The following is a 27,300-nucleotide window of genomic DNA, read 5'->3' on the forward strand; positions in this document are numbered from 1 at the left end:
GCGGTTAGAGAAACCGTGATAGATCTTAAAAAAAAAAAAAAAAAAAAAAAATTTATGTTGCTAGCAAAGTATTGTTTACCACCACCACCACCAAGAAGTTATTTTGTTATTAAAAAATAAAAAGATGACAAGAAGAATGGATAAGCACTTGTTTATATTTTAAGAAGTAAGCAATACAGAAATCCGTGGAATAAAAAGCCTTCCCCCCGTATGCTCTTTGTCAGTAGTTGAATCAAGTACTTTCCGCAGGAGAAAACACTGTTACACTGTTCAGTGTTTATTCTTCTAGCCTTTCTCCTACGTTATTTGCGTTTAAATATATGCTTGCACGCATATGTGTATATATATTTTTATATCTTATGTATATTTTAATATTTATATTTTATGTATATATTTATATTTTAAGTCATATTATACACATTTTGAACTTGAGTATTTTTTATTTATATATTTTGACAGTTTTTGAATGTCAGTATGTAAATATGTCCCACACTTTTCATATTGTCCCCCTCCTGTGCAGACTACATATAAAAATGAAAATAGCTTTTTTTTCTGCTTCAGCAGTACTATGTTTTATGTAAAATATTCATGCAGTCGCAAAGGTGAAAGAAAAAATTAAAAGTTAACTGAAATCTCACCATCCTGAGATAATCTGCATTTTAATGACTAGTTTTTAAAAGATGTATCCCTTTATGTATTCACACAAGCGTGAACATACAGAACTGCCACATACACGTAATAATATTTATAAAGGGATTATACACACCAGCTGATTTTTGTCATGAAATTATTTTCTAGGTGCTTGAGTATTTTTATCTACCCACCCCTCCATGTCCTTCCATCCTTCTTCTCGCAGTAATAACCTGATACACTTTCCTACTTTCTCAGTGCTCATACAGTCATATGCACATGACATTTCGTTATTTGTACTTGTCCGTATTGTTCCCTTTTCACAGAATTCACTCCAGATCAGCTAAAACATAGCTAACTTATTTTTTTGCTGGCTAAATATTCTAAGGCAGGAGTCAGTAAACTATAGTTACTGGATCAAATCCATCCTGCTGCTTGTTTTTATAAAGTTTCATTGGAACACAGCCTCCACTTTTCTATTGAGTGGTGTGACTTTTTAAATTCTTTATGTTACATATGATATATTTCCTCCCAGCCTTGTTGTATTTTGCTTTGTTATGATATTTTACCATAATTTTTTTAAAATTTAAATGCGGGGTTCCTGGGTGGCTCAGTTGGTTGAGCATCCGACTCTTGATTTTGGCTCAGATCATGATCCCAGGGTTGTGGGATCAAGCCCCACGTTGGGCTTCATGCTGAGCGTGGAGCCTGCTTAAGATTCTTTCTTTCTCCCTCTCTCCCACATACATGAGCGCTCTCTCTCTCTCTCAACAAAATTTAAAAAATAGAAAAAAATAAATGCAATGAATTGAAGCATATCTATCTTTTCTAGCTTTGAAGTTCCCTGTTTTAAAAAGTTACCTGACTCAGGGCGCCTGGGTGACTCAGCCGGTTGAGTGTCTGACTTCGGCTCAGGTCATGATCTCACAGTTTGTGAGTTTGAGCCCCGCGTCGGGCTCTGTGTCAACAGCGAAGCCTGGAGCCTCCTTCGGATTCTGTGTCTCCCTCTCTCTGCCCCTCCCCTACTCATGCTCTGTCTCTCTCTCTCAAAAATAAATAAACAATGAAAAAAATTTTTTAAAGGTTATCTGACTCAAGGGTTATCCTTGTGTTTTCTTAAAATTCTTACTAATTTTTGGGGGCCTGGGTGGCTCAGTCGGTTAAGCGTCCGACTTCAGCCAGGTCACGATCTTGCGGTCCGTGAGTTCGAGCCCCGCGTTGGGCTCTGGGCTGATGGCTCAGAGCCTGGAGCCTGCTTCCGATTCTGTCTCCCTCTCTCTCTGCCCCTCCCCCGTTCATGCTCTGTCTCTCTCTGTCTCAAAAATAAATAAACGTTAAAAAAAAAAATTAAAATTCTTACTAATTTTTTCATAGGCCTGGAATGTATTTTTCTATATGTATATGAGTGACATTATAGTGTAGTGTGTTTAACATCACAGGCTCTGGTTTTGTTATTTATAACCTGTGTGACCTTGGACAAGGTGACATTTCTGTGCTTCAGTTTTCTCCTCTAAAATGAGAATAATAGTACCTATCTCATAGGATAGTCATGGGGGTTAAATGAGTAGTTAGTTTGTAGAGAATGTTTAGAGCAGTGTCTAATACATAGAACCATGTTAATGTTAGGTTTGTTTTTCTCCCATGTGGATAACCAGTTGTCCTAGTAACATTCATTGAGTAGTTCATCTTTTTCCCCATTTGATATAAAATGCTACCTCTAATGAATGTTAAGTTTCTAAATATATATATATATAGCTCTATTTTGTGACTCTCTAACCTGTTATGTGGCTCTGTTTATCCCTGCTCTGGAGCCATAGTGGCTTAATAAATACTGAAAATTGATGAGTGCAGTCCCTTTACCTTGTTATTCTAAATTATTTTCACTCTTCTTGGCTTTCTTTGCTCTTATATATAATTTTTTAGAGACTCATCAAAGTTTGCAAAAACCAGTTCATTAGTTAAGTTTTATCATAAAAGATAGTGATACTAATGGCTAGTATTGGAATGGAAATAAATACTTCAAGCAATGGAAATTTTTAGAAGCTGGTAAAGATAGATACCATCGATTGTGGTAAGTCGACATTATGAATATGGAGAATAAAGATATGTAGAAAGATTGTGAGCCTCTAGTTCCCAAACCATATCCCGACATACCCCAGGTACCTCACAGAACTCCCAGGCATATTTTAAGCTGTCTAGGGAAACACAGCGACATCTGTTGGACACTGTGCAGACTCGTAGGTGAGAGGAGTTCACAGTTTCAACATTTGATTGTGCTATCTTCATTTCAATGCTGTGATGTTTGTGAAATTGGGTTTTGGTGGTTGCTGGGATAAAAACCAAGTACCATGCAAAAATCACTGTGGAGCAGGAAATGAGGATGGCAGTATCCAATCTGATTTCAAGGTTTGAGAACACGTGCAGTACCCAATAGGTGTACACACCCCATAATAACTGATTGTGGTTAATTAAAAGTTGAAGTATTTTTCAATGTATGTGTATTATTTTTTCAGCAAGGTACTAACTTGTTAGGACATGAATATTTCTTCATTTGTTTGAACCTAACTAATTCCTAAACAGAACTGTTAGGTATTTCTTTTAGCCTAGGGAATTCATGAAAAAAATTACTAAGAAAATAAAGGCACCAGGAGCCAAGAAAATTTGGGAACTTCTGTGCCTGAACAAACAAGTTATTACAAATATTTAAAGATTAAGAACATTTGAAGTGCTGTGTAGGTAGAGTACTGTATGCCATGCCTGCTTGGGACAGGATGAAACTAATCTTGTCTGGGTACCTGGGACGGACAGCATTTCTGAGAAAGTAGTATTGAAGCTGAGCCTGAAGGAGGACTAGGAGTTAATTGGGGAGGGATGGTGGTGGGAATGGCTTGTGTGAAGAGGGCAGGAGCTGCAGGGGCCGACAGGAGTGCAGCATGCCTTACAGGGTGAGGGGACAGTGGTGCGGGGGGACGTCTGGAGAGTAGGCAGAGGCCAGGTCATAGGGTCACATGGAAGTCCAGCTAGGTAGTTTATTTAGATCTTTTTGTAAAAGACAGTGGCAAGCCTTTGAGGGATTTTAAGTGAAGGAACAATATGTTAGGTCACTGCCTATTTACTGAGGGAATAAAATACAAAGAGGATATATGTAAGTATTTAAGTAATGCTGTATTCTAAGTAATGTAGAGTACATATTTGTAAAATTTGAAGTGCCTTGATTTTCAAAGGCATTTGTAAACTTTCATATAATTTAAAAAACTCTTGGAAGACATATACTCTTGTTCACTGTGGCTGATACGGACTTTTAAAATGAAAGAAAATCAAAAGTATGGTAGAGTGTTTAGCTGTAAAACATTTACATTTATGTAATTATTACTTTTTAAATGGCAGAAACTTTGTCCAAATTTTAAAATTAAATTTGGTTTGTTAATAATTATCTAAAAATGTTAATTTGCATATTTTGATTGCCAGTCTAATACATTTATCTCTTAAGTTCCTGAATTGTTTAATTTGGGTGGTATAATAAGATGTAATGTTAAACAGGAATGGTGTAAGAGTAATTTCTCTTAGTTTAGCTGTCATTTTGTACTGCCCTGGAGTTGATATTTTAATTTATTTTGCTATAGTACCAATATAACATTTTTTACTGTAATAAGAAGCAAATCACCTCAGCTTACTTTTGAAAAATTCCCAAGGTTATTTTCAAGAGTTTTAAGTCTTGAAGAATCAATTTCATAACCATCAAATAGGGATGGGACCCATCTCTGGCTTTTGGGGAAGGATGATTAGTCTGTTTGGAATTTGATTAGCATTGTAAGTGTTAGAATTATTTTATTTTAGGGGCGTCTGGGTGGCTCGGTCGATTAAGCGTCCGACTTTGGCTCAGGTCATGATCTCACGGTCCGTGAGTTCGAGCCCCGCGTCGGGCTCTGTGCTGACAGCTCAGAGCCTGGAGCCTGTTTCAGATTCTGTGTCTCCCTCTCTCTCTGCCCCTCCCCTGTTCATGCTCTGTCTCTCTCTGTCTCAAAAATAAATAAACGTTAAAAAAAAAAAATTAAAAAAAAAAAAGAATTATTTTATTTATTTATTTATTTATTTATTTAATGTTTATTGTTGAGAGAGCGCAAGCATGAGTGGGGGAGGGGCAGAGAGAGAGATACAGAATCTGAAGCAGGCTCCTGTCTCTGAGCTGTCAGCACAGTGCCCGATGCGGGCCTCGAACCCACGGACTGCAAGATCATGACCTGAATCGAAGTCGGACATTTAACCAACTGAACCACCCAGTTGCCCCAGAAAATTTTAAAACAAGCTAATATTATTCCCTTCCCTCTGCCAGTGTGTTTAGTATTTAGTTAGAACTATTGTTTCATAATGTAATAAAGAGCTAGTTGCATCCTTAAATTTACAATGTAAATAAATTTAGATACAGGGGTGTGTAGATATATTTTAAAAACAGTCTTGGTTTCATTTATTTAACTAAACTTCCCTAATTGTTCACATGAAGAAATCTGATTACAACTGATTGTAATCTGACTGCAAGGGAGTTGGTTAGTACTTTTCTTGAAAAAAAGAGGTAACGCTTGGACTTGGAAAGCTTTCTTTGGCTGAGAATTTAAGGGTTATAGCAGAAATTTTTTAAATGAAATCACAAGAGTACTAGCACAAAACAAAGCTGAAATTTTTTATAATCTTGGGATAAAAACTTCTTAAGCATAACAGATTTATTTCTATGTAGTTAAAATTTATTTTCTTACGATCAAAATAAATTCAAAATGGAAAAAGGAGTATTTGCAAAACATGATAGATAATACCCAAAGATTGCCAAATCAATAGGATGAATGATCCACTAGAAAAATGGACAAAGTGTATGTATGGTGAATTTTGAAAGAAATACAGCCAGTAAACATACCTTATTACTAACAAAGAATCATTTCAATTTTATGCTTCCTTTATGTTTCATAGAAAAGTTCACTTTGAATACAATAATTTTAAATATTTATAAATCCCATTGTAGGGTTTGAAATAAAGCTTTTACTAAATATTCATGTAATTTAACAATGATTATCTCATCTGGCAGGGTCTTTTTTTTCTCATCTTCTAAATGGGTCAAATTTTGATTTCCTCATAAAAGAAATTTTATTAGACACTCATGGTGAAATGACTGTTACTATGTATCATATCCAAACAGCATAATTATTCGACAATAATTTTTGTCCAAATTATACTTTCTTACAGAAATAGAAGAAGAAAGTTTTGCTTGACTTTGTTCTTTTCATTATTTTTATAGGATCCAGCGTTCGAACATTCACTCCATTTTACTTTCTGGTAGAACCAGTGGACACACTCTCAGTTAGAGGCTCTTCTGTTATATTGAACTGTTCAGCATATTCTGAGCCTTCTCCAAAAATTGAATGGAAAAAAGATGGGACTTTTTTAAACTTAGTATCTGATGACCGACGCCAGCTTCTCCCAGATGGGTCTTTATTTATCAGCAATGTGGTGCATTCCAAACACAATAAACCTGATGAAGGTTATTATCAGTGTGTGGCCACTGTTGAGAGCCTTGGAACGATTGTCAGCAGAACAGCTAAGCTCACAGTAGCAGGTAAGTTTTTTTTTAAGTAATTTATGTATATTTTCAAATTTATGAAAGGTATATCTTGATAAAAAGCATTATCATCCTGGAGTTTTCACTTAACTGATTACCATAAATAAACTCATTTAACAAATACCAATTGAGCATCTAGTGTGTGCATGGGATTATGCTAAGACTTGCTTAGTGCTGTAGGAAGTAAAATGCAGCACTTTGCCCCTTTCTATTATTTAAATTGCTTACAGTTGCTATTTGAAGTATTGAGTCAGTTCTTTTTTTTCTAACTTGGAAATGACAGAGGAAGTTGTATAGGAAAATTGATTCATTGATTGCTAAATTATCTTCCCCAGCATAACAATTTAGTATGGCTTTGTAAGACTTGCAGGATAGTCAGAATCTTGGTTCCTTTATGCCCCAAGCAAGGAACTGACATTTAATTGGATGATTTAAAAACCTATAGGATATAGGTATTAAGGTGAAGAACAGAAAGTTTAAAGAGAAATATTCACTCCCTTTTAGAACATTCTTATTTGAAGAATAATGGAAAGTGTAAACTGAGTAAGTCATGCTTATTTTGTATTAGATACTTATATTCCTCAGGTCCATGTTTTTTCACTTGAGTACTAGATGAAGTAGTTTTTGTTAAGGGTCACATTGTACAAAAATTGTATTATGTTGGGACGCCTCGGGGGATCAGTCGGTTAAGCGTCAGACTTCAGCTCAGGTCATGATCTCACGGGTCATGAGTTTGAGCCCCGCATTGGGCTCTGTGCTGACAGCCTGGAGCCTGCTTCAGATTCTGTGTCTCCCTCTCTCTCTGCCCCACTCCTGCTTACACTCTGTCTCTCTCTCTGTCTCAAAATAAATATTAAAAAAATTTTTTTAAATTGTATTATGTTTAAGTCTTATATATATGGATTTTTTATAGGATCCAGTGTTCCTATAGCGTCTTGGTAAAATGCTAACATGTAAAAAAAAATATGACTTCATGAATAGTTCCCCATTTCATTGCCACTCTAGGATGATGGTTCCCCATCTCCTGCACGCTTCACAGTATACTTGTTCATTCATTCAGAGTATGATGACTCTTTTTCTCTTTGGAACCAGATACTCAAAGCTGAATTTGAGTGTGATATAGAACTACTGTAATTATTCCATAATCACAGATTGAGGATGGAAAAAGAAAAGGGTGAAAGAGTCACTTCTTTTGATAATTAGCCTTTCCTCTCTTTTTTTCCCCCCTTCTTTCCTTCCTTTTTCCCTTTCCCCCCTCTCCCTTCCTTTCTTCCTCTAATCTACTTGTCAGGCTTTCTCCAACCTGTTGATAGATAAGTTAGCATGATGACTGCCCCTACACAGTTGCTTAGGTGAGCTCCTGTTTATTGTTTACATTTTTAAGCTGGGCTTTAATCGTAACTCCTTCTTCTCAGCTGTCTCCCACAACCAGTCGCCAAATCCAGTGAATTCTGCTTCCTAGTTTCTTGTATGTGATCCTGAGGCCACTTCTCACCATCCCTCACCTTGTAACCATCTGATGCCTCATTCTTTCCCTCTTCCAGTCCAGTGGTCAGGGCTCTCTTCTCACCCTTCAGTAGCTCCTCAGTGACAACATCAAGTTGATGTCTAAACTCTTACAGGCCTTGTGTCTTTTCATGAGCTAGTCTCCACTTCTCTAGCTTCGTTTCTTAACATTCCACCTTGCCTGTCCCTGCCCTCTACCCTCGTCAGCAGGACCACCTGCAGCACATTTTAAGCTCTGCCAGTACTGAACATTTCAAATCCCTTTTATTCTTGGTCTCTGGCCTTTGCTCATGGCTTCCCCACTGCCTGTTAAGCCTGTCCTCTACATTTTCCTCTTTTCTACTCTGCTAGGTTTGTTCAGCCTTCTTTTTAGCTTTCAAAGCCTTCAGGAAATATTTTTGGCCTAATGTAATGTAAACAGCCAATTTTAATATAGTATAATCAATCCTTTGGCTGCAGACAAGATTCTGTAGGAGAGTTATTTAGCTCACTCATGGCCTTGAGTATCAGAAGGTAATAATATCTGAGCTAAGAGATGAATAGAAGTTCTTTTTGATAGTTGCATAGTATCCATTGTATAGATATACTGTGATTATCTAAAGATTCCCTTTTTATGAACAGTTACATGGATAAAAATTGTTTGATATTATAGGCAGTACTGTAGTGAACACTCTTTTCTGTAAATCTTTTCTGTAGAATAGATTACTGGAATAAGTAATTCTACTAATTGCTGGATCATAGGATATACTGTGTGTGTGTGTGTGTGTGTGTGTGTGTGTGTGTGTGTAGAATTTTAAAAAGAGCACTGAACTGTTTGGCTCTCCCTCAAAATTTTAACCATAAAGTTACCATATGACTGAGCCATTCTATTTCTAGGTGTCTACCCAAGAGAAATGAAAAGACAGTATGTACAACAATTGTACATGACTTGTTATAGCAGCATTACCTGTAACAGCCAAAAAGTGAAAACAACCTACATGTCTGTCAAGTGTTGAATGGATAACCAAAATGTGGTAAATACGTACATGGAATGTTATTCAGCAATAAAAAGGAATGAAATTGTGCTATATACTGCAACATGGATGAACCTGAAAAACATGATACTAAGTGAAAGAAGCCAATCACAGATCATGTGACTTCATTTTATATATATACATATATACATATATATATATATATATGTATATATGTATATATATATAAATGTCCAGAATAGGCAAACACAGGGGGCCAAAATGTAGATTGGTGGTTTTCTAGGGCTGAGGATGGGGGAGAGGAGACAAGGGCACAGGAGATAGGGTGAGTGAGTACAGGGAATGTGGAATGACTGCAAGTGAGTACAAAGTTTCTTTGGGGGATGATGAAAATGTTCTAAAATTAAATTATAGTGATGGTTGCACAACTTTGTGTGCATACTAGAAACTGTTGAATTGTGGACTTTAAATGGTAAACTTTATGGTATATAAATTGTATCTCAATAAAACTTTTTCTTTTTTTTTAAGAGACTACCAAGTTGCCATTCTAAAAGAACATTGGTTAGTGTTCTTTGGTTACAGGCAATACAGACCGATTCTGGCTAAGTCATGTAAGAAGGGGAATTTTTGAAAGAACACTAGGTAGCTCATAAAATGAAATTTGAGAAGTCTTCTCTGCACTCATTTTTCCACAGTAGAAATTTTTGTTTTACTGCCTGGGCAGTAGCCTGGCTGTGAGTGTTTTGTGCCTAAAGGTGGAGGAATTGGGTGGTCTGAATACAGACACTGTTAATCTTTTCTTGTCAAGCCTGTGTCTCCCTCCCACTCCAAGTCTCTGGAAGTAGCAGGACAAACTGGCCCCCTGCTTGTGAGCACAGGAAGCCCCAGCGATTTCTGCCTCATATGTCCGTACTAGTTCCTCCATCTGCTTTCCCTATTCAGAAAAAAAAAATTGATTCGGGTCTGTGCCTATTGGGGGATAATAAAGCAGACATGGTAAAGTGTTACCAGCTGAGTGATCTGAGCGAAGAGTAGATGTGTTCCTATTCAGAAGCTACACAACCTGCAAATGTGCCATTTCCATGTGGATTAATTCTCCATCATGAAACTACAAAACCTAGAACTGTTTCTCATAATTTACTATGGTCATTAGTCTTTAAAGAAACATTTTGTTGTGTTGTTAGCATCTCAGAATCTTTTCAGATGTTACTGTTAATAACAGTAGCTAGTATTTGAGTATGTGCCAGGCAGCGTGCTTTATATGAAGTGTGTTAAGTATTAACCTTTTTAACATCCAATGAGGCCTCTTACTGTTCTCATTTTATTGAAGAAGAAACTGAGGCTTCCAGGTTAAGTAGCTTGCTAATGTCACACAGCCATCAAGTGGTGGAGTTGGGATTCAGATTCAGATTGCGTGACTCCGTGTATCTACAGAGTATTTATGACTGCATTCTTGTTAATATTTTATTTTGAAATAATTTCAAGCTCATTCAATTATTGCAAGAATGAAACCAAGAAATTACATCTGCTCGTCACTCAGATCACCCAGCTGGTAACACTTTACCATGTCTGCCTTCTTATCCCCCAATAGGCACAGACCCAAATCAGTTTTTTTTTTTTCTGAACCATTAAGGGTAAGTTGCAGACACTGCCTCCACCGAAATACTTTCATGTATATTTCCTAAAAACAAAGATATTCTTCTAAACAACCATCTATCAATTTTAGGAAATTAACCTTAATACAATACTACTGTAGGTACTGTTCATATTTCACTGGTTGCCTCAATAATGTTCTTAATAGCAAAAACCAAAAACAGTATCTTTGTCCCTCCCCCACTCCTTTCTGGTCCAGGATTACATGTTTTATTTGGTAGTTGTGTCTCTTTAGGCTCTTTTGGTCTCCAGTCATTCTTCAGTTTATCCTTATCTCATTTTGTGTTTCCTGGTTTTCCCCTATGAATAGATTCAGGTTTTGCATTTTGGGGAAGAATATCACAGAAGTAAGTGATGCTGTGTTTTTCTTAGTGTATCTTATCAGGAAGCATACGATGTTTTGTTCCATTACTTGTAATGTTAACTTTCATCCCTTTGTTAACATGGACTGTATTAACAAATATATATAATATGGACTATATTAACAAAGTAATGAAAGTTAGTGCTCTGTTTCTCCACTGTAAAGTTAAATATTTTGTACTTTAATTAGTAATACGTATTTTGGGAAGAGCTAATTTGATACTCTAATAATATCCTATTCATCATCCATCTTTCACCAACAAGTTTAGCATCCATTCATTATTATTTTCTGTGTTAATTATCATCATCCCAGATTTAGCTAGAGGAAACTCCCTTCAGTCTGACTTCTGTGTACTTTTTGATATGTTCATGTTGTTCTTTGAATGCTTCCGTACTTCTGTCACAGGATGTTCCAGGTTTATCTTGTACTTTCCTTATTCTAGTCCTAGAATGAACTTCTTCTCCAAGGAGCATTGGTTCCTTGTAGTGGAGAATGTATTTAGAAATCAAGATTGTGTCACCATATCTACTCATTGCTACTTAGGTGGCATTGATTTTGAGCTCTCTCTGGATAGAGCTAGGAAATGTGTGTGTGTGTGTGTGTATATATATACACACACACACACACACACACACATTTACATATAGATTTGTTTATATTTATACAGACACACACATACTTATGTGTATATCTCATATATATTTGTACACACACATACACTCATGTACACACACACACACACGTATGTGTATATCTCCTAGCTCTGTCCAGAGAGAGTCCAGAATATATACATATACATATATATATACACACACACATATACATATGTCTGTTTGTAATGACTATGAAATGTATATATATTATACATATATACATTTACATTTATATATACATTTAACTATATTTGTATAATCACATAAAACTGTAAGCTTAAACTGATACTTCAGTTCTACCAATACGAATATGGGATTTATTCTGCCCTCTGCTTTTCCATATTTATACCTTGCTTCTCCAACTGTGAGGAATCTGATTCCGTTTATCCCTAGTACATTTGCCTCTTTGACCTGTATCCGCGTTGTAGCCAATTTCCTGACCCACAGACCTTCGTCTGGACCCTGGTTCCACTCATAGCCACAGGGGCCGACTTGCTCCTGGTTCCCATGACTGCATTTTAAAGTCACATTTAACTACATTTTATTTCTTCTTTTCTCTTTTTTATTGTCCAGGTCTTCCAAGATTTGCTAGCCAACCAGAACCTTCTTCAGTTTATGCTGGGAACAGTGCAGTTCTGAATTGCGAAGTCAGTGTGGATCTGGTCCCATTTGTGAGGTGGGAACAGAACAGACAGCCTCTTCCTCTGGATGATAGAGTCATCAAACTTCCAAGTGGGACACTGGTTGTGAGCAACGCCACTGAAGGAGACGGAGGGCTCTACCGCTGCACAGTTGAGAGCGGCGGGCCACCGAAGTATAGCGATGAAGCGGAGTTAAAAGTTCTTCCAGGTATCCCCCTGTCATCAGGACCCGTGGTTTTATGTTCGTTAATGGATAAAAATGGTTCTTTTAGAATTTTCTTTTTTCATCAAACACTGTCAGATGTGTGGTGTGACAAGCTAATGTCAGCATAGGAGTTTCAGTTTTTTACAGGGGGAGAAGAGAGGAAAACGTGCCAGGAAGATCCTCTCTTTAGTGAATACATTAGTCAGTAAAAATGTATCAAGTGATAAAATGTGTTTCATATCTATGGCTTTCTTCTTGGCCAAACACTAGCTCTGTGTCTTTCGTCAAGCCTCCATCTGCTACCTCCCTGTAATACTTCATACACTTAGGTGTCTTTACCCGTCAGCATCAGAGACTCGCTCAGGCTAGTTCATAGAAGGGATGTGCACAATGGTAACAAAAACAGCAGCTCTGGAGACGCTGGTAAGCAAGAGTCCTTGGATCTTTATAACACTCCCTTATTTTAATGCAAACCCAGCTCCTTCTTCCCTCTCTTGGTGGGTTCTCACTCTTCCTGCCCCTGCTGGCTCTCTTCATGATCTTGTTTTGTGTGTCTCTTCCTGGCTGTGTCTCTTCTGCTCATGACACCCTCTCACTTGTTGCTCACCACAGTCCTTCAGCCTCCTGATGTCTCACCTTTCGGCTTCCACTCCCACTGCTGGGTGCCTGATTCTCTCCACATTTCTCCCTTACACCTGAGCTTATAGATATAGTTGGGCCATCCTTACGTTGTTTTGGCAGGTTTGTCATATACAGCTACTTCATAGGCTAATTTTTGGTCTATGGATTGGCTTGCAAAGTGAGACCAGTGTTTGAACAGCGATGCTTGAGGGTGTTCCTGATGAGCTTTGAACTAATTTTTTTTTAAATTTTTTTTTTAATGTTTATTTATTTTTGAGACAGAGAGAGACAGAGCATGAACACGGGAGGGGCAGAGAGAGAGGGAGACACAGAATCTGAAACAGGCTCTAGGCTTTGAGCTGTCAGCACAGAGCCCGACGGGGGGCTCGAACTCACGGACCGTGAGATCATGACCTGAGCCGAAGTCGGACGCTTAACTGACCAAGCCACCCAGGCGCCCCATGAACTAATTTTTTTTTTAATGCAGTTTCTTTCTTTGTTGTCATCATCCATGTCCTTGGCATTCCTGTCCTGTGTGTTTACACCTCAGGAGCCACAGTTATTTTTTTTAATGTGTGTTAGATCATGTCACATCTTTGCCCAAAACCTAATGGTTTCTCATCTCAGAGTAAAGGTTAAAGTCCTTGGCCCGTAAGGATTTATATAATCTTTTTTTTTTTAATTTTTTTAACATGTATTTATTATTGAGAGAGACAGAGCATGAGCATGGGAGGGGCAGCGAGAGGGGGAGACACAGAATCTAAAGCAGGCTCCAGGCTCTGAACTGTCAGCATAGAGCCCGATGTGGGGCTCGAACCCACAAACCACGAGATCATGACCTGAGCAGAAGTCGGATGCTTTACCGACTAAGCCACCCAGGTGCCCCAGGATTTATATAATCTTAATGCCACCTCTTTTCCCATAACGCTCCTTCCATCTGGTACTCTTCTCTCCCTCACTTTGTGATTGTGGCCACCTTATGTTTCTAGAACATTCCCAACACTGTTTTGCTTTAGGTCTTGCTACTTGGCATTTGCTCTGCCTGGAGTCCTCTCTTCCCTCAGATGTCTGCCTGAATCATCTGTCTTATTTCTTTGCTCAAATGTCACTGTATCAATTAAGCCTTCCTTGACCACTGTTTAAAATAAGTCTTCCATTTCTACCCCATAGTTTCCTCTTCTCCTTCGTTTTACTTCAGAACATATCACTATCTGACATATGCTGTCTTGTTTCTTGTGTCTCTCCCCTAATAGTAGGTAAGCTCAATAAGGGTAGGGAATTTTGCTACCAAGAATGGTAACTGGCAGAACAGAAGACAATAGATATTCGTTCAAAGGTGTCTGTTTCTATCAAAATTTGATTAAATGTAGCTAAATCTGGGGGGGTGGGGAAGAGAACTATTACCATATTGCAGTGTCTTCCAGCCTACTTCCTGACTTGCTTTTACATGGCAGAGGTCCTGTTTCTTCTTTATACCTGGGGTACCATTCAAGCAAATCCTTGAAACTGGATCCAAGGAAACAAGATTTTTCAGTGTCAAAGGATGAGCCACCACTCAATATCTGAAACATAAACGAAGTACTGAATGTTTCTTTTTACTTAAGTAAGAGAAAACCGTACTTTCAAGCACAGTCTTTTTGAATTAATGCAAACTGCTAATCTCGTATAGAATTTTGGGGAAGACGTTGTTTTTGGTATGTTGGTTAAGAGGCAAGGGTGGGTTGATGTCAGCCAAAGAAGCATGTTTAATGGTTGGTTACAGAGGTGAGAGCAGGTTAATGTCAGCTGTAGAAGCAAGTAATTCCACTGCTGAATGGCTGACTTCTAAAGCCTGAGGCTATCACTCATTGGCTGACTTTCCAAGGCATGTTCACTGAAGCGAGTTGTCACTGATCTGTTAGCCCTTGTTTATTTGTTACCATGGCTACAGAACTGTCATCAATTAGTTACACAAGGTTAAAGCCAGCCCTGGTGGTGGTTACCGTGGCTGTAGAATATCTTTTCCTAAGAGTATGGAGACCAGAATCACGTCTCTTTACCTGAGAATGGTCTGTCTTCTCAAAACTTAATACTGGAAATAGATGTTCTACCCATAAAAGTGTAGCCTTTTCAGATGTCCATAAGAGGGCAGCTATATAAAGTGGACACACTCCGAGTAGTAGCCTCATAGCTGTACCATTGTAAAAATCAAAGGATTGACAGACTGCGTGAGTAAGGTAAAGAGACAAAACTCAGAAAGATTTTCATAAGTAACACAGATACAGGGATGTAAAGGAAACCTCTTATGATACCCCTATGAATGGAGAGGATGCTGTTAAGGATCCTGAACTTGCTCAGTCTTTTCTCTTTGTACCACTCATGAAACATTTACTTATCCAGTCTTTTATTTTTTATTTTTAAAGTTTATTTATTTGAGAGAGATAGAGATAGCATGAGTGGGGGGAGGGGCAGAGAGAGAGAATCCCAAGCAGCAGAGCCCAACACAGGGCTCGAACTCACATACCGCAAGATCATGATCTGAGCCGAAACTAAGTGTTGGACGCTTAACCGACTGAGACACCCAGACACCCCCTTATCCAGTCTTTTAAGGTGAAAGGGATTCGTGTCAAATAATCTCTCAGTTGGTCAGTAAGCACCTTATGTTAGGAGCTATAACTTGTACATCTTTAAGGCCCCCAGAGAGCATAGCACGATGTTTTGCACATTGAAATGACTTAAGAAATGCTTGCTAATTTAATTGGAATTTTCTTGTGTCACTTTTTCTTAAAATATTTAGTTATATAAAGCCAAACAGGGTGCCTGACTGGCTCAGTCAGTAAAGCATGCAGCTCTTGATCTCAGGGTCATGAGTTCAAGCCCCACATTGGGCATGGAGCCTACTTAAAAAATAAATAAAACCACACAGACTGAACAGGAAATTGCAATTCCTCATGATGAAAGTGGTAAAGTGCTTTCTTAATTATTGTCTTCTATTTTTTAGATCCTGAGTTCACATCAAACTTGGTATTTCTGAAACAACCTTCTTCCTTAGTCAGAGTCCTTGGTCAGAATGCAGTGTTGCCGTGTGTCGCTTCAGGACTTCCTCCTCCAGCCATTAGATGGATGAAAAATGAGAAGGCACTTGACCCAGAAAGGTAACGTTGTCTGCCTAAAAGCCTTTTTCAGCCTTAGCTTCAGACTTGGTCTAATCTTGTTTGGGACTACTGATTAATAATGGAAAAAAATGGCCATCTACTTTATTTTTTGTTTAAACACATTATAATGCTCATTTGTCATTCTTGAAATAGTTTCTATACTGTATATGATAAGGATGTTTAAAGAAAAAACTGCTTTGAAAGTACTAAGCGTTTATTCCATTTGTTCCTTCTGAGCTACAGTATACTTAGCTTAAGGCCTCAAGACCTCCTTCCCTAAACTGTTGCAAGAGTTTCTGGTTCTGACTAGCCTGAGGCTTATCATTCATTTTCATGAGTGCAATTTGCATTTTGTTGGTAGTAGTTTTCTTTAACAATAGAAGAAAATGTGTTCCTCATCCTTTTGTTTTTGCCTTTTAAACTCCTGCCACCCTTCTTCTGTGATCAAAATTCTTCCTCTTCCACAAAAACCTTTCTGTTAACATCAGCCATCATGTCACCCCTCATTACTTCTTATGTAATGGGTACTTGACCTACGTAATGGGTGCTTTTCTCTGTTGTACTTTGATAAAAGAACTGAGGTAGTGGCAGTGGTGGTATTCAGGTATATTTTGTTTCCAAAACAAAGTTATCTTGTGCGTTGTAGAATGTTTAGTATCACCCTTGGCCTCTGCCTGCTAGATGCCAATAGCACTTCCAAGTTGTGACAACCAAAAATGTTTCTGGAGCTTGCCAGATGTCCCCTGGGGGACAAAGTAGTCCCAGTTGAGAACCACTGTTGCAGAGTAGTGCTGTCCAATAGAGATATGATGCAAGCCACATATGTAATTTAAAAGTTTTGGTAGCTAAGTTAAAAAAAAACTAAGATGTACATGTGCACTACTAAATACAATAATAATAATTTATACAGTGCACCAGTTAAAGTGAAATGTAGCTCTCCCAAACAATAAAGTCATGGTTAGTGTTACTTCAGCTTTTTAATTTTTTTATTTTTTAAAGTTTATGTATATATTTTGAGAGCGAGAGAGACAGAGTGCAAGTCGGGGAGGAGCAGAGAGAGAAAGAGAATATTCAAGCAGGCTCTGCACTGCCAGCATGGAGCCTGACACGGGGTTTGAACCCACAAACCATGAGATCATGACCTGAGCCGAAATCAAGAGTCAGATGCTCAATCATCTGAGTCATCCACGCACCCCTGTGTTGCTTCTGCTTTTATATTTAAATAAAAATTAAATAAAATTCAGCATTCAGTTCTTGAGTCATTCTAGCCACATTTAAAGTGTCAGAAGCCACATCTGGCTAGTGGTTATTGATTTGGACCGAGCAGGTCTAAAGATTCCCAGCTGAGTGATCCAAAGTAAGCAGACAGTCTTAGTTTGTGCACTTGAGTAACCAAGACCTGGGAAGGGGTATCTGTCTAGTCAGCTTGGTGATTGACCTTCAGGTGGGGATGATAGACTGCAGTAAGGTGTTCCATTACCAGGACTAATGGTATCATCTCCAGTATCACCTCTTTCTTTCTCAGCACCCAGCCAGTCACCAACTACTTCTGCCTCTATTTTACTTCCTTTCTTGCCACTCCTTTCTCCAGCTGAATATTTTGCAAAGAATTTATAAGACCTCAAGGGAATATTTAAAATGTATGCCAACTGAGACATAGGGAACCTTTGAAAAGGGGATAAAAATTTGAAGCTCTTAGAGTAGCAATTTTAATTGGCTACATCTTAGAACATAATCTTTATCAGGAGTAGGAAAACTGAAATAGGTTATCTTAAAAGATTTTGTATTTTATCATCATAGAAGGACATTCGGAGGATAGATCATGATAAAGGAGGTTGAGTTCTTATGTAAGAGATAAAAGTGAGGATTGCTGTGATTCTCATTTGCTTATTCAATAATTATCAACATATTGAACACCAATTATGTTAAGCACTGTTCTAGGTACTGGGAACAGAGTAGTGAACCAAATAGACTTTTGCTGTTACGAATCTCATATTCTAGTGGGGAAGAGTCAGACAGTAATTATATAAGCATGTAAAATTTCAGTTTATGGTAAGTGCTATGAAGAACATTAAGACAGAGTATGCCAGGGATGCCAAGAGAGGTAGAGGTAGGATTGCTATTTTATATATAATGTGTTGGACAGTTGTTCTGTTAGTAGAGTGATTCTCAACTGGGCTCTAGATGTGGGTTGGGGTATACAAACCATGGTAGAAATGTTACATATCTTCCTTTTATGTTGCATAAAATTGTTATGTTCAATTTTATTCAAAGATATTTCTCAGGGAAATTTTTTTTTAATTTTTAAAAAATATTTATTTTTGAAAGAGAGCACCAGAGAGAGAGTTGGGGAGGGGCAGAGAGAGAGGGAGCAACAGAATCCAAAGCAGGCTCCAGGCTCTGAGCTGTCTGCACAGAGCCCAGCATGGGGCTTGAATCCATGAACCATGAGATCGTGACTTGAGCCGAAGGTGGACGCTTAACCAACTGAGCCATCTAGGTGCCCCAAAAATGTTTTGTAATTAAACCAAATGTGAATATATCATGGCTAGTAGTATCCCTCTGAATTTTAAGGATAAGTCAGAAGACTTAAGACTAAGTAGACTGTTTTCTACCTTGAGTTCTCCAGGTTTCTGAATACTTGGGTTAGGTGGTAGAAAAGTCTGAGAAGCATTGCTTTTGTATAGCACTGTCTCAGGAAGTTCACAAGCATATAAAAGGGCAAATGTTGATGTTGTTCATGTCAGTATTTCCAGACCCTCGCATAGTGTGTGGCACATAATGGGGGAGGGAGAAGTGGTGACCAATATTTTTCGGTCAGATGTCTGAATGTAGTGTAGGAAAATCAGAGTGCTTCAGGTTAGATATAGGTAATTACTCAAAATGTCTTTGTTTCTACCAGTGTATTATGAGATATGTCGATGGGCCTTAGCTAATAAATTATTTAGACCTCAAATTAGAAAGAAATTTTGTAATTGGAAGAAACAAGTGGGTAGAAATCTAGATAGTACTAGGCTGGCTCTAGTAAAAATCTTTAACTGTTAGACATCTTTCTCCATTGCTAATCTAAGACCGCTTTGAAAATGAATATTTTAAAACATTACTGGGTAGGATTTAAGATGGTGGAGTAGTAGGAGCGCCCTAGGCTTGGCTTGTTCCTTGAACACAGCTAGATGAATATCAAATCATTCTGAATACCCAAGAAATTGATCTAAAGACTGACAGAACAAACTGCACAACTAGAGGGAGAGAAGAGGCCACATCGTGGAAAGTAGGTGTGGAGATATGATTTGGGGGAGAAGTAGATCATGGGTGCTGCAAAGATGAGAGAGAGAGAGAAAGAAAGAGAGAGAGAGAGAGAGAGAGAGGGGATCACACAAGGAAAACCCTTCTCCAAAACCATTGGCTGGGAAAAGGAGAGGGGCTGATTTTTGTGTTTTTACAACCAACAAGGCTCAAAGACTTGAGTTTTGGAGGTCTGTGGCATGGGTGGTGTGGAGCCCAGAGGGCACTGTAGTGCTCCTGTAGAGAAGAAGGGCAGATAGCCCAGGGGCAGATGGTGTACTGGGAGAGGTGGTTCCCCCTTCTTAAAGAGCGTCTGGGAAAGGTGGCATTGTCTCTCCAGAGACAAAAGGGCTGGTGGGCACCATTAACCCTCCCTTGCCCCTCAGCATAGGCACAGAGCCATCTGCTGAAGGCAGCTAATGTGGACAGTGGCTCTTTGCTGTGCTTTACTCCAGATTCCACACCCCTGCTCTTTGCTGCGACTGCCCTTCTGGGACAAACCTACATCAGTCCCAATGTGGCAAGACCCTCCCTTAGAGGACCAGTGTGAGTCCATACCACACTAGTTCCCTAAAGTTTGGAGTTTTAAAACTCAGCCAGCCTGCCTGGGATAGAACACAGACACATTGTGCTGTTGGATGGGCAGATGCCCCACACATAGGCAGGGTGAAGGCAGTGAGCTGAAGGACACCTGTGACATTGAGGGAGATTGTTTGCTCTTCTAGGAGGGCTCCTCGAACAGCAGTGGGCATGAACTCTCACTCTGGGCATGAAGGAGGGGGCTGGTGCCATTTCTGTCCCCATCCCTCAGGGTAAACTGACTTCAGTAAGCAGCACAGCACCAACAGTGGTGGCCTGAACCGCTTACATAAAGGCCCACCCCTCTGTACTTTGCACCCCTCTGCTTTTTGTAGGGAAGTGTGCCTGAGAACCAAAGCAGCAAGCCCCTCCCCCAGGAGACCAGCACAAACCCCCGACCATAGAGTTCTGCAAAGCTTCAACTCTGGTGGAAATAGCATCAGGTCTATTTTAACAAGCAGACAGACTAGAGCACACCTAATTAAAACCTGCCAGCCACACTCTGGCCAAGGTCCAAACACTCCCCACTGCAGGCAAGGAGTAACTGCAGAGGACTGACCTGAGGGAAAGAGCAGCCAAAACACAGCAGTAGAGTGTACACAGAATACACCAGAGACACTTCCTGAAGCACCAGACCCTGGACAGTATATGGCCTCTTCTTCATAAAGCCGTTATTCTCAGGAGGCAGAAACTTAACAGGCTTTTCTAACACAGAGAAGACAGCAGAGACATAGACATAATGCCAAGATGGAGAAATAGATCCCAAAAGAAAGAACAAGAAAAGGTCATGGCCAGGGATCTAATTGAAACAGATATAAGTAATCTGCCTGATCCAAAATCTAAAGCAGGAATCATAGAGATACTAGCTGAGCTTGAGAAAAGCATAGAAGACACCAGGGAGTCCCTTAGCACAGAGATAAAAGCCCTAAAAACTAGTCAGGCTGAAGTAAAAAATACTATAACCAAGATACAAAACTGAAAGCAGAGGAACTAAGTGATACAGAAGATAAAATTAGGGAAAATAATGAAGCTGAAAAGAAGAGGGGAAGAAAAACACTGGATCACAGATGTAGACTTAGAAACTCAGTGACTCCATAAAGCATAATAACATTCAGGAGTATAGATAACATTCTTCTAGAAATCCCAGAAGAAGAAGAAGGAGAAGAAGAAGGAAGAGGGGGAAGAGGGTTTATTTGAAGAAATTATAGCTGAAAACTTCCCTAACCTGGGGAAGGAAAGAGACCTCTAAATCCAGGAGGCACAAAGAGCTCCCATCAAAATCAACAAAAGCAGGCCAATGCCAAGACATACCATAGTTAAATTTGCAAAATATAGAGATAAAAAAATCATAAGAGCAGCAAGACAAAAGAAGTCCCTAACTTACAAGGGAAGACAAATAAGGGTAGTATCAGATCTCTCAACAAAAACTTTGCAGGACAGAGGGAGTGGCATGATATATTCAGTGTGCTAAGTGGGAAAAATATGCAGTCCAAATTATTCTTATCCAGCAAGGCTATCATTCAGAATAGAAGGAGAGATAGTTCCCAGAAAAACAAAAACTAAAGGAGTTCATGACCATTAAACCAGCCTTGCAAGAAATATTAAAGGGGACTCTTTGGGAAAGAAAGACCAAAAGTGACAGAGACTAGAGAAAGGAAATCTCTAGAAACAACAAAACAAGTAATAAGATAGCACTAAATTCATATCTATCAATAATCACTGAATGTAAATGGACCAGATACTCCAATCAAAAGGCATAGGGTGTCAGAATGGATAAAAAAACAAGACCCATCTATATGCTGCCTATATAACTCATTTTATAGACCTAAAGACACCCGCAGATTGAAAGTGAGGGGATAGTGAGAACCATTTATCATGCTAATGGACGTCAAAAGAAAGCCAGAGTAGCAGTACTTAATATCAGACAAACAAGATTTTAAACTGAAGATTGTAACAAGAGATGAAGAAGGGTACTGTATCATAATAAAAGTGTGTATCTCACACGAAGACCTAACAATTTTAAATATTTATGCCCCCAACTTGAGAGAACCCAAATAGGTACAACAATTAAACATAAAGGCACTCATTCATAATAATACAATAAAAGTAGGGGGCTTTAATATCTCACATCAATGGACAGATTAAGTAGAAAATCAACAAGGAAACAATGGCTTTGAATGACACATTGGTCTAGATGGACTTAACACATATATTCAGAACATTTCATCCTAAAGCAGCAAAATATACATTCTTTTAAAGTGCACATGGGAAAATCTCCAGAATAGATCATATACTAGGTCTTAAATCAGGCCTCAACAAGTGCAAAAAGATTGAGATCATACTGTGCATGTTTTCTGACCACAATAGTATGAAACTTGAAGTCAACCACAAGAAAAAATTTGAAAAGACCAAAAATACATGGAGATTAAAGCCATCCTACTAAAGAATGAATGGGTCAACCAGGAAATACAAGAAGAAATAAAAAGTACGTGGAAACAATTGATAATGAAAATGTGACAGTCATAAACCTTTGGGATGCAGCAACAGAGGTCATAAAAGGAAAGAATATAGCAATACAGGCCTACCTCAAGAAGCAAGAAAAATCTCAAATGTACAACCTAACCTTACACCTAAATGAGCTAGAAAACAAACAACAAATCAAGCTGAAAGCAGAAGAAGGGAAATAAGATCAAGCAGAAATAAATGAAACAAATAGAAACAAAACCCAGTGGAACAGATCAATGAAACCAGGAGCTGGTTCTTTGAAAGAAGTAAAATTGACAAACTCCTAGCCAGACTTATGAAAAGAAGAGAGGACCCAAATAAATAAAATCACAAATAGGAGAGATCACAACCAACACCACAGAAATGCAAATAATTATAAGAGAATTTTATGAAAAATTACATGCCAACAAATTGGGCAATCTTTAAGCAATGGATAAATTTCTAGAAACACATAAACTACCAAAATTGAAACAGGAAGAAATAGAAAACTTGAGCAGATTGACAACCAGCAAAGAAATTGAAACAGTAATCCAAAATCTCTCAACAAACAAAAGTCTAGGGCCTGATCGCTTCCCAGGGGAGTTCTACCAAATGTTAAAAAAAAATTTTTTTTTTTTAACATTTATTCATTTTTAGAGACACAGAGCATGAGTTGGGCGGGAGGGGGGGGGGGGCGGGCAGCACAGAGAGAGAGAGAGAGAGAAAGAGAGAGAGAGAGAATCCGAAGCAGGCTCCAGGCTCTGAGCTGTCAGCACAGAGCCTGATGTGTGGCTCGAACTCACGAAGCATGAGATCATGACCTGAACCGAAGTTGGATGCTTAACCTACTGAGCCACCCAGGCGCCCCTCTACCAAACATTTAAAGAAGAGAATACCTGTTCTTCTCAAACTGTTTTCAAAAAACAGAAATGGAAAGAAAACTTCCAAACTCATTCTATGAGGCCAGGATTACATTGATCCCCAAACCAGACAAAGACCCTACTAAAAAAGAATTCTAGGCCAATATCCTTGATGAACATGCATGCAAAAATTCTCAACAAAATGCTAACAAATCAAATCCAACAGTATATTAAAAGAATCATTCACCATGATCAAATGGGATTCATTCCTGGTTTGCAAGGGTCATTTATTATTGGCAAATCAATCAACATGATACACCACATCAATGAAAGCAAAGGATAAGAACCATATGATCCTCTCATTAGATGCACAAAAAGCATTTGACGAAGTACAGCATCCATTCTTGATGAAAAAACAAAACAAAACCTACTTCCACATCATAAAGGCCATATATGAAAGATCCACAGCTAATGTTCATTCTCAATGGGGAAAAACTGAGAGCTTTTCCTCTCAGGTGAGTAACAAGACAGCGTTGTCCACCCTCACCATTACTATTTAACATAGTCCTAGCGTCAGCAGTTCAGACAACAAAAAGAAATGAGATGGCAAGGAAGAAATCGAATTTTCACTATTCGTGGATGACATGATACTGTATGTAGAAAATCCAAGAGTCCACCAAAAAAGCTGTTAGAACTGATCCATAAATTCAGTAAAGTCGCAGAATATAAAAGTCAACATACAGAAATCTGTTGGATTTCTATACACAAATGATGAAGCAGCAGAAAGAGAAATTAAGGAATAGATCCAATTTACAGTTGCATCAAAAACATAAGATACGTAGGAATAAACCTAACCAGAGGTAAAAGATTTGTATGCTGAAAACTATGGAACACTTCTGAAAGAAGTTGAAGATGACAGTGGAAAAACATCCCATACTCATGGACTGGAAAAACAATTATTGTTAAAATGTCTAAACTACCCAAAGCAATCTACACATTTAATGCAATCCCTATCAAAATACCATCAGCATTTTTCACAGCTAGAACATACAGTCCTCAAGTATGTATGGACTCACACAGGACCCCAAATAGCCAAAGCAATCCTGAAAAAGATAAGCAAAGTTGGAGGCATCATAATTCTGGATTTCAAGCTATATTACAAAACTGTAGTCAAGACAGCATGGTACTGGCACAAAAACAAACACATAGACCAATGGAACAGAATAGAAAACCCAGAAATGGACCTGCAACTATATGGTCAGCTCATCTTCAACAAAGCAGGAAAGAATATCCAATGGAAGAAGGTCTGTCAACAAATGGTCTTTGGAAAACTGAATAGCAGCTTGCAGAAGAATGAAACTGGATCACTTTCTTACACCATACACAACAGTACATTCAAAATGAATGAAAGACCTCAATGTAAAATAGGAAACCATTAAAATCCTAGAAGAGAACACAGGCAGCAACCTCTTTGACTTCAGCTATAGCAACTTCTTACTAGACACATCTCCAGAGGCAAGGGAAATGAAAGCAAACATGAACTATTGGGACTTTATCAAGATAAAAGTCTCCTGCATTGGGAAGGAAACAATCAATAAGGCTAAAAGGCAACTGATGGAATGGGAGAAGATATTTGCAAATAATCTATCTGATAAAGGGTTAGTATCCAAGATCTATAAAGAACTTATCAAACTCAACACCCAAAAACCAAATAATCCAGTGAAGAAATGGGCAAAAGACATGAATAGACATTTTTCCAGAGAAAACATACAGATGGCTAATAGGCACATGAAAAAATGCTCAATATCAGCTATCATCAGGGAAATACAAATCCAGACCACGTTGAGATACTACCTCACACCTGTCAAAATGGCTAAAATTAACATAAGACAACAGATTTTGGCAAGGATGTGGAGAAGGGGGAACCCTCTTATGCTGTTGGTAGGAATGCAAACTGGTGCAGCCATTCTGGAAAACAGTATGGAGCTTCCCTCAAAAAATTGAAAATAGAACTGCCCTGTGATCTATCTACTATGCACTAAATGCGCTACTAGGCATTTACCCAAATGATACAAAAATACTGATTCAGAGGGGCATATGTACCCTGATGTTTATAGCAGCATTATCAACAATAGCCAAATTATGGAAAGAGCCCAAATGTCCATTGATTGATGAATAAAGAAGATGTGGTATACATGCAGTGGAATATTACTCAGCCATCAAAAACAATGAAATCTTGACATTTGCAGTGATCTGGATGGAGCTCAAGAGTTTATGCTAAGTAATATCAGTCAGAGAAAAGACATATACCATATGATTTCACTCACATGTGAAACATGATCGTGGTATGGGGAGAGAGGGAGGCAAACCATAAAACAGATTCTTTTTTTGTTTGTAATTTTTTTAAATGTATATTTATTTTTGAGAGAGAGCTGGGAAGGGGCAGAGAGAGAGGGAGACACAGAATCCGAAGCAGGCTCCAGGCTCTGAGCTGTCAGCACAGGGCCTGGCATGGGGCTTAAACTCACGAACTATGAGATCATGTTCATGTGAGACTTGAGCCAAAGTCAAACACTTAACTGACTGAGTCACCCAGGCGCCCCCAAACAGAGTCTTAACCATAGAGAACAAACTGAAGGTTGCTGGAGGAAAGGTGGGTAAGAGATGGGTTAAATGGGTGATGGGTATTAGGAATGCACTTGTTGTGATGAGCAGTGGGTGTTATATGTAAGTGATGAATCACTAAATTCTGCTGAAACTAATGTTATGCCATATATTAACTAAATGGAATTTAAATAAAAACTTGAAACTAACTACATATTTTTGACCATTAAATTAAATAGAGGCCCCTGGGTGGCTCAGTCGGTTGAGCGTCCAACTTCAGCTCAGGTCATGATCTCACAGTCCGTGGGTTCAAGCCCCACGTTGGGCTCTGTGCTGACAGCTCAGAGCTTAGAGCCTACTTTGGGTTCTGTGTCTCCCTCTCTCTCTGCCCTTCCCCTGCTCATGCTCTGTCTCTCTCTGTCTCAAAAATAAATAAAAACATTTAAAAAATTTAAAAAAATTAAATAAATGAAACATTACCATGGTGTTTGTAACTAAGAATTGATGTGTTTTCTTAATCTTTTGATTGCATTTGTTTAGATCTAAACCAAACGTAGTATTGAAGGAAGGGTGGTGGAAATGTATCCCATTCATTGAGTTGTTTTAAAGGGAGAGAATTGAGAAAATATAAATGATAAAGTATAGAGGAACTGACAGCACAAAGTAATTTAGTAACCATGTAATTTCTGTTTCTGTGCAATGATAGATCAGAACTCAGCTGCAAATGAACAAGTTACAGTTATAAAAATGCTTAATGTTATTATAATTGACAATAGTAGAAAAATTGGATTACTTAAAAAAACAAATGAGGACTTCCATTTCTGGGAAGATAGAATAGATATGTTTTTTCCTGTTCTTCCTACTATAAAAACCCCAGACATTATATATGAAACAAACATAAGACTTTAAAAGGTGGAGAGAGGAAGACTGACTGGTTAGAGACCTTGGGACCCAAGTAACACCATGATGGTGACTTCCTTGGGTTTTGTTTTTGTTTTGTGCATCTCAACTTGAGCTGAAGAAGCTTCCAACCTGGAAGTGCCAAGAGGCACATTCAGAATTGCTCTGAACAAAAGTGTACTCTATCTGGGCAGAGGACCGGGGAAGGTGGTGTCAGTGGACACCATGTGAGAATGGTAATGAGACATTCCTTCTACACCCAGCCAGAAGGTAGTACCAGTGAAGGCCTAATGGGGAGCTCTGACTGTTAAGGAATAAGAGGAATCCCTTTCTCCCCTTGGATATTAAAATGGAGACTGAGGAACCTGAACTTTTGCCTCCCATCTGACAGTAATGAGGTGGTGCCTCCCCCTTCCTCTGCTAGAGCAGTGTCAGAAGAAGCCAGCTAAAGCAAAAGGTTTAGTGACATCCAGAGTCTCACAACAATACCCCAAATATCCAGATTTCAATTTAAAATCACTCATCAGGGGCGCCTGGGTGGCTCAGTCAGTTGGATATCTCATTTCAGCTTGGGTCATGATCTTGTGGCTCGTGGGTTCGAGCCC

The 27,300-nt window shown here is 38.6% G+C and overlaps 1 protein-coding gene across 5 annotated transcripts in view; it reads left to right on the forward strand.

Moving 5' to 3' along the window:
* The window catches only part of NEO1 (neogenin 1), a 236,624-nt gene that overhangs the window by 63,179 nt on the left and 146,145 nt on the right, over nucleotides 1-27,300 (forward strand). For 4 of the 5 annotated variants that reach the window (XM_049613834.1, XM_049613836.1, XM_049613835.1 and 1 more), the window contains exons 2-4: nucleotides 5,915-6,232; nucleotides 11,956-12,231; nucleotides 15,830-15,983. In XM_049613834.1, coding sequence (XP_049469791.1) covers nucleotides 5,915-6,232; nucleotides 11,956-12,231; nucleotides 15,830-15,983 — 748 coding nt within the window. Of the gene's footprint in view, nucleotides 1-5,914; nucleotides 6,233-11,955; nucleotides 12,232-14,696; nucleotides 15,066-15,829; nucleotides 15,984-27,300 lie in introns of those variants that run through there. The other variant, XM_049613837.1, reaches the window with a different exon arrangement.

The sequence above is a fragment of the Panthera uncia genome, assembly GCF_023721935.1.
Source record: "Panthera uncia isolate 11264 chromosome B3 unlocalized genomic scaffold, Puncia_PCG_1.0 HiC_scaffold_1, whole genome shotgun sequence".
NCBI classification, from domain to species: Eukaryota; Metazoa; Chordata; class Mammalia; order Carnivora; family Felidae; genus Panthera; species Panthera uncia.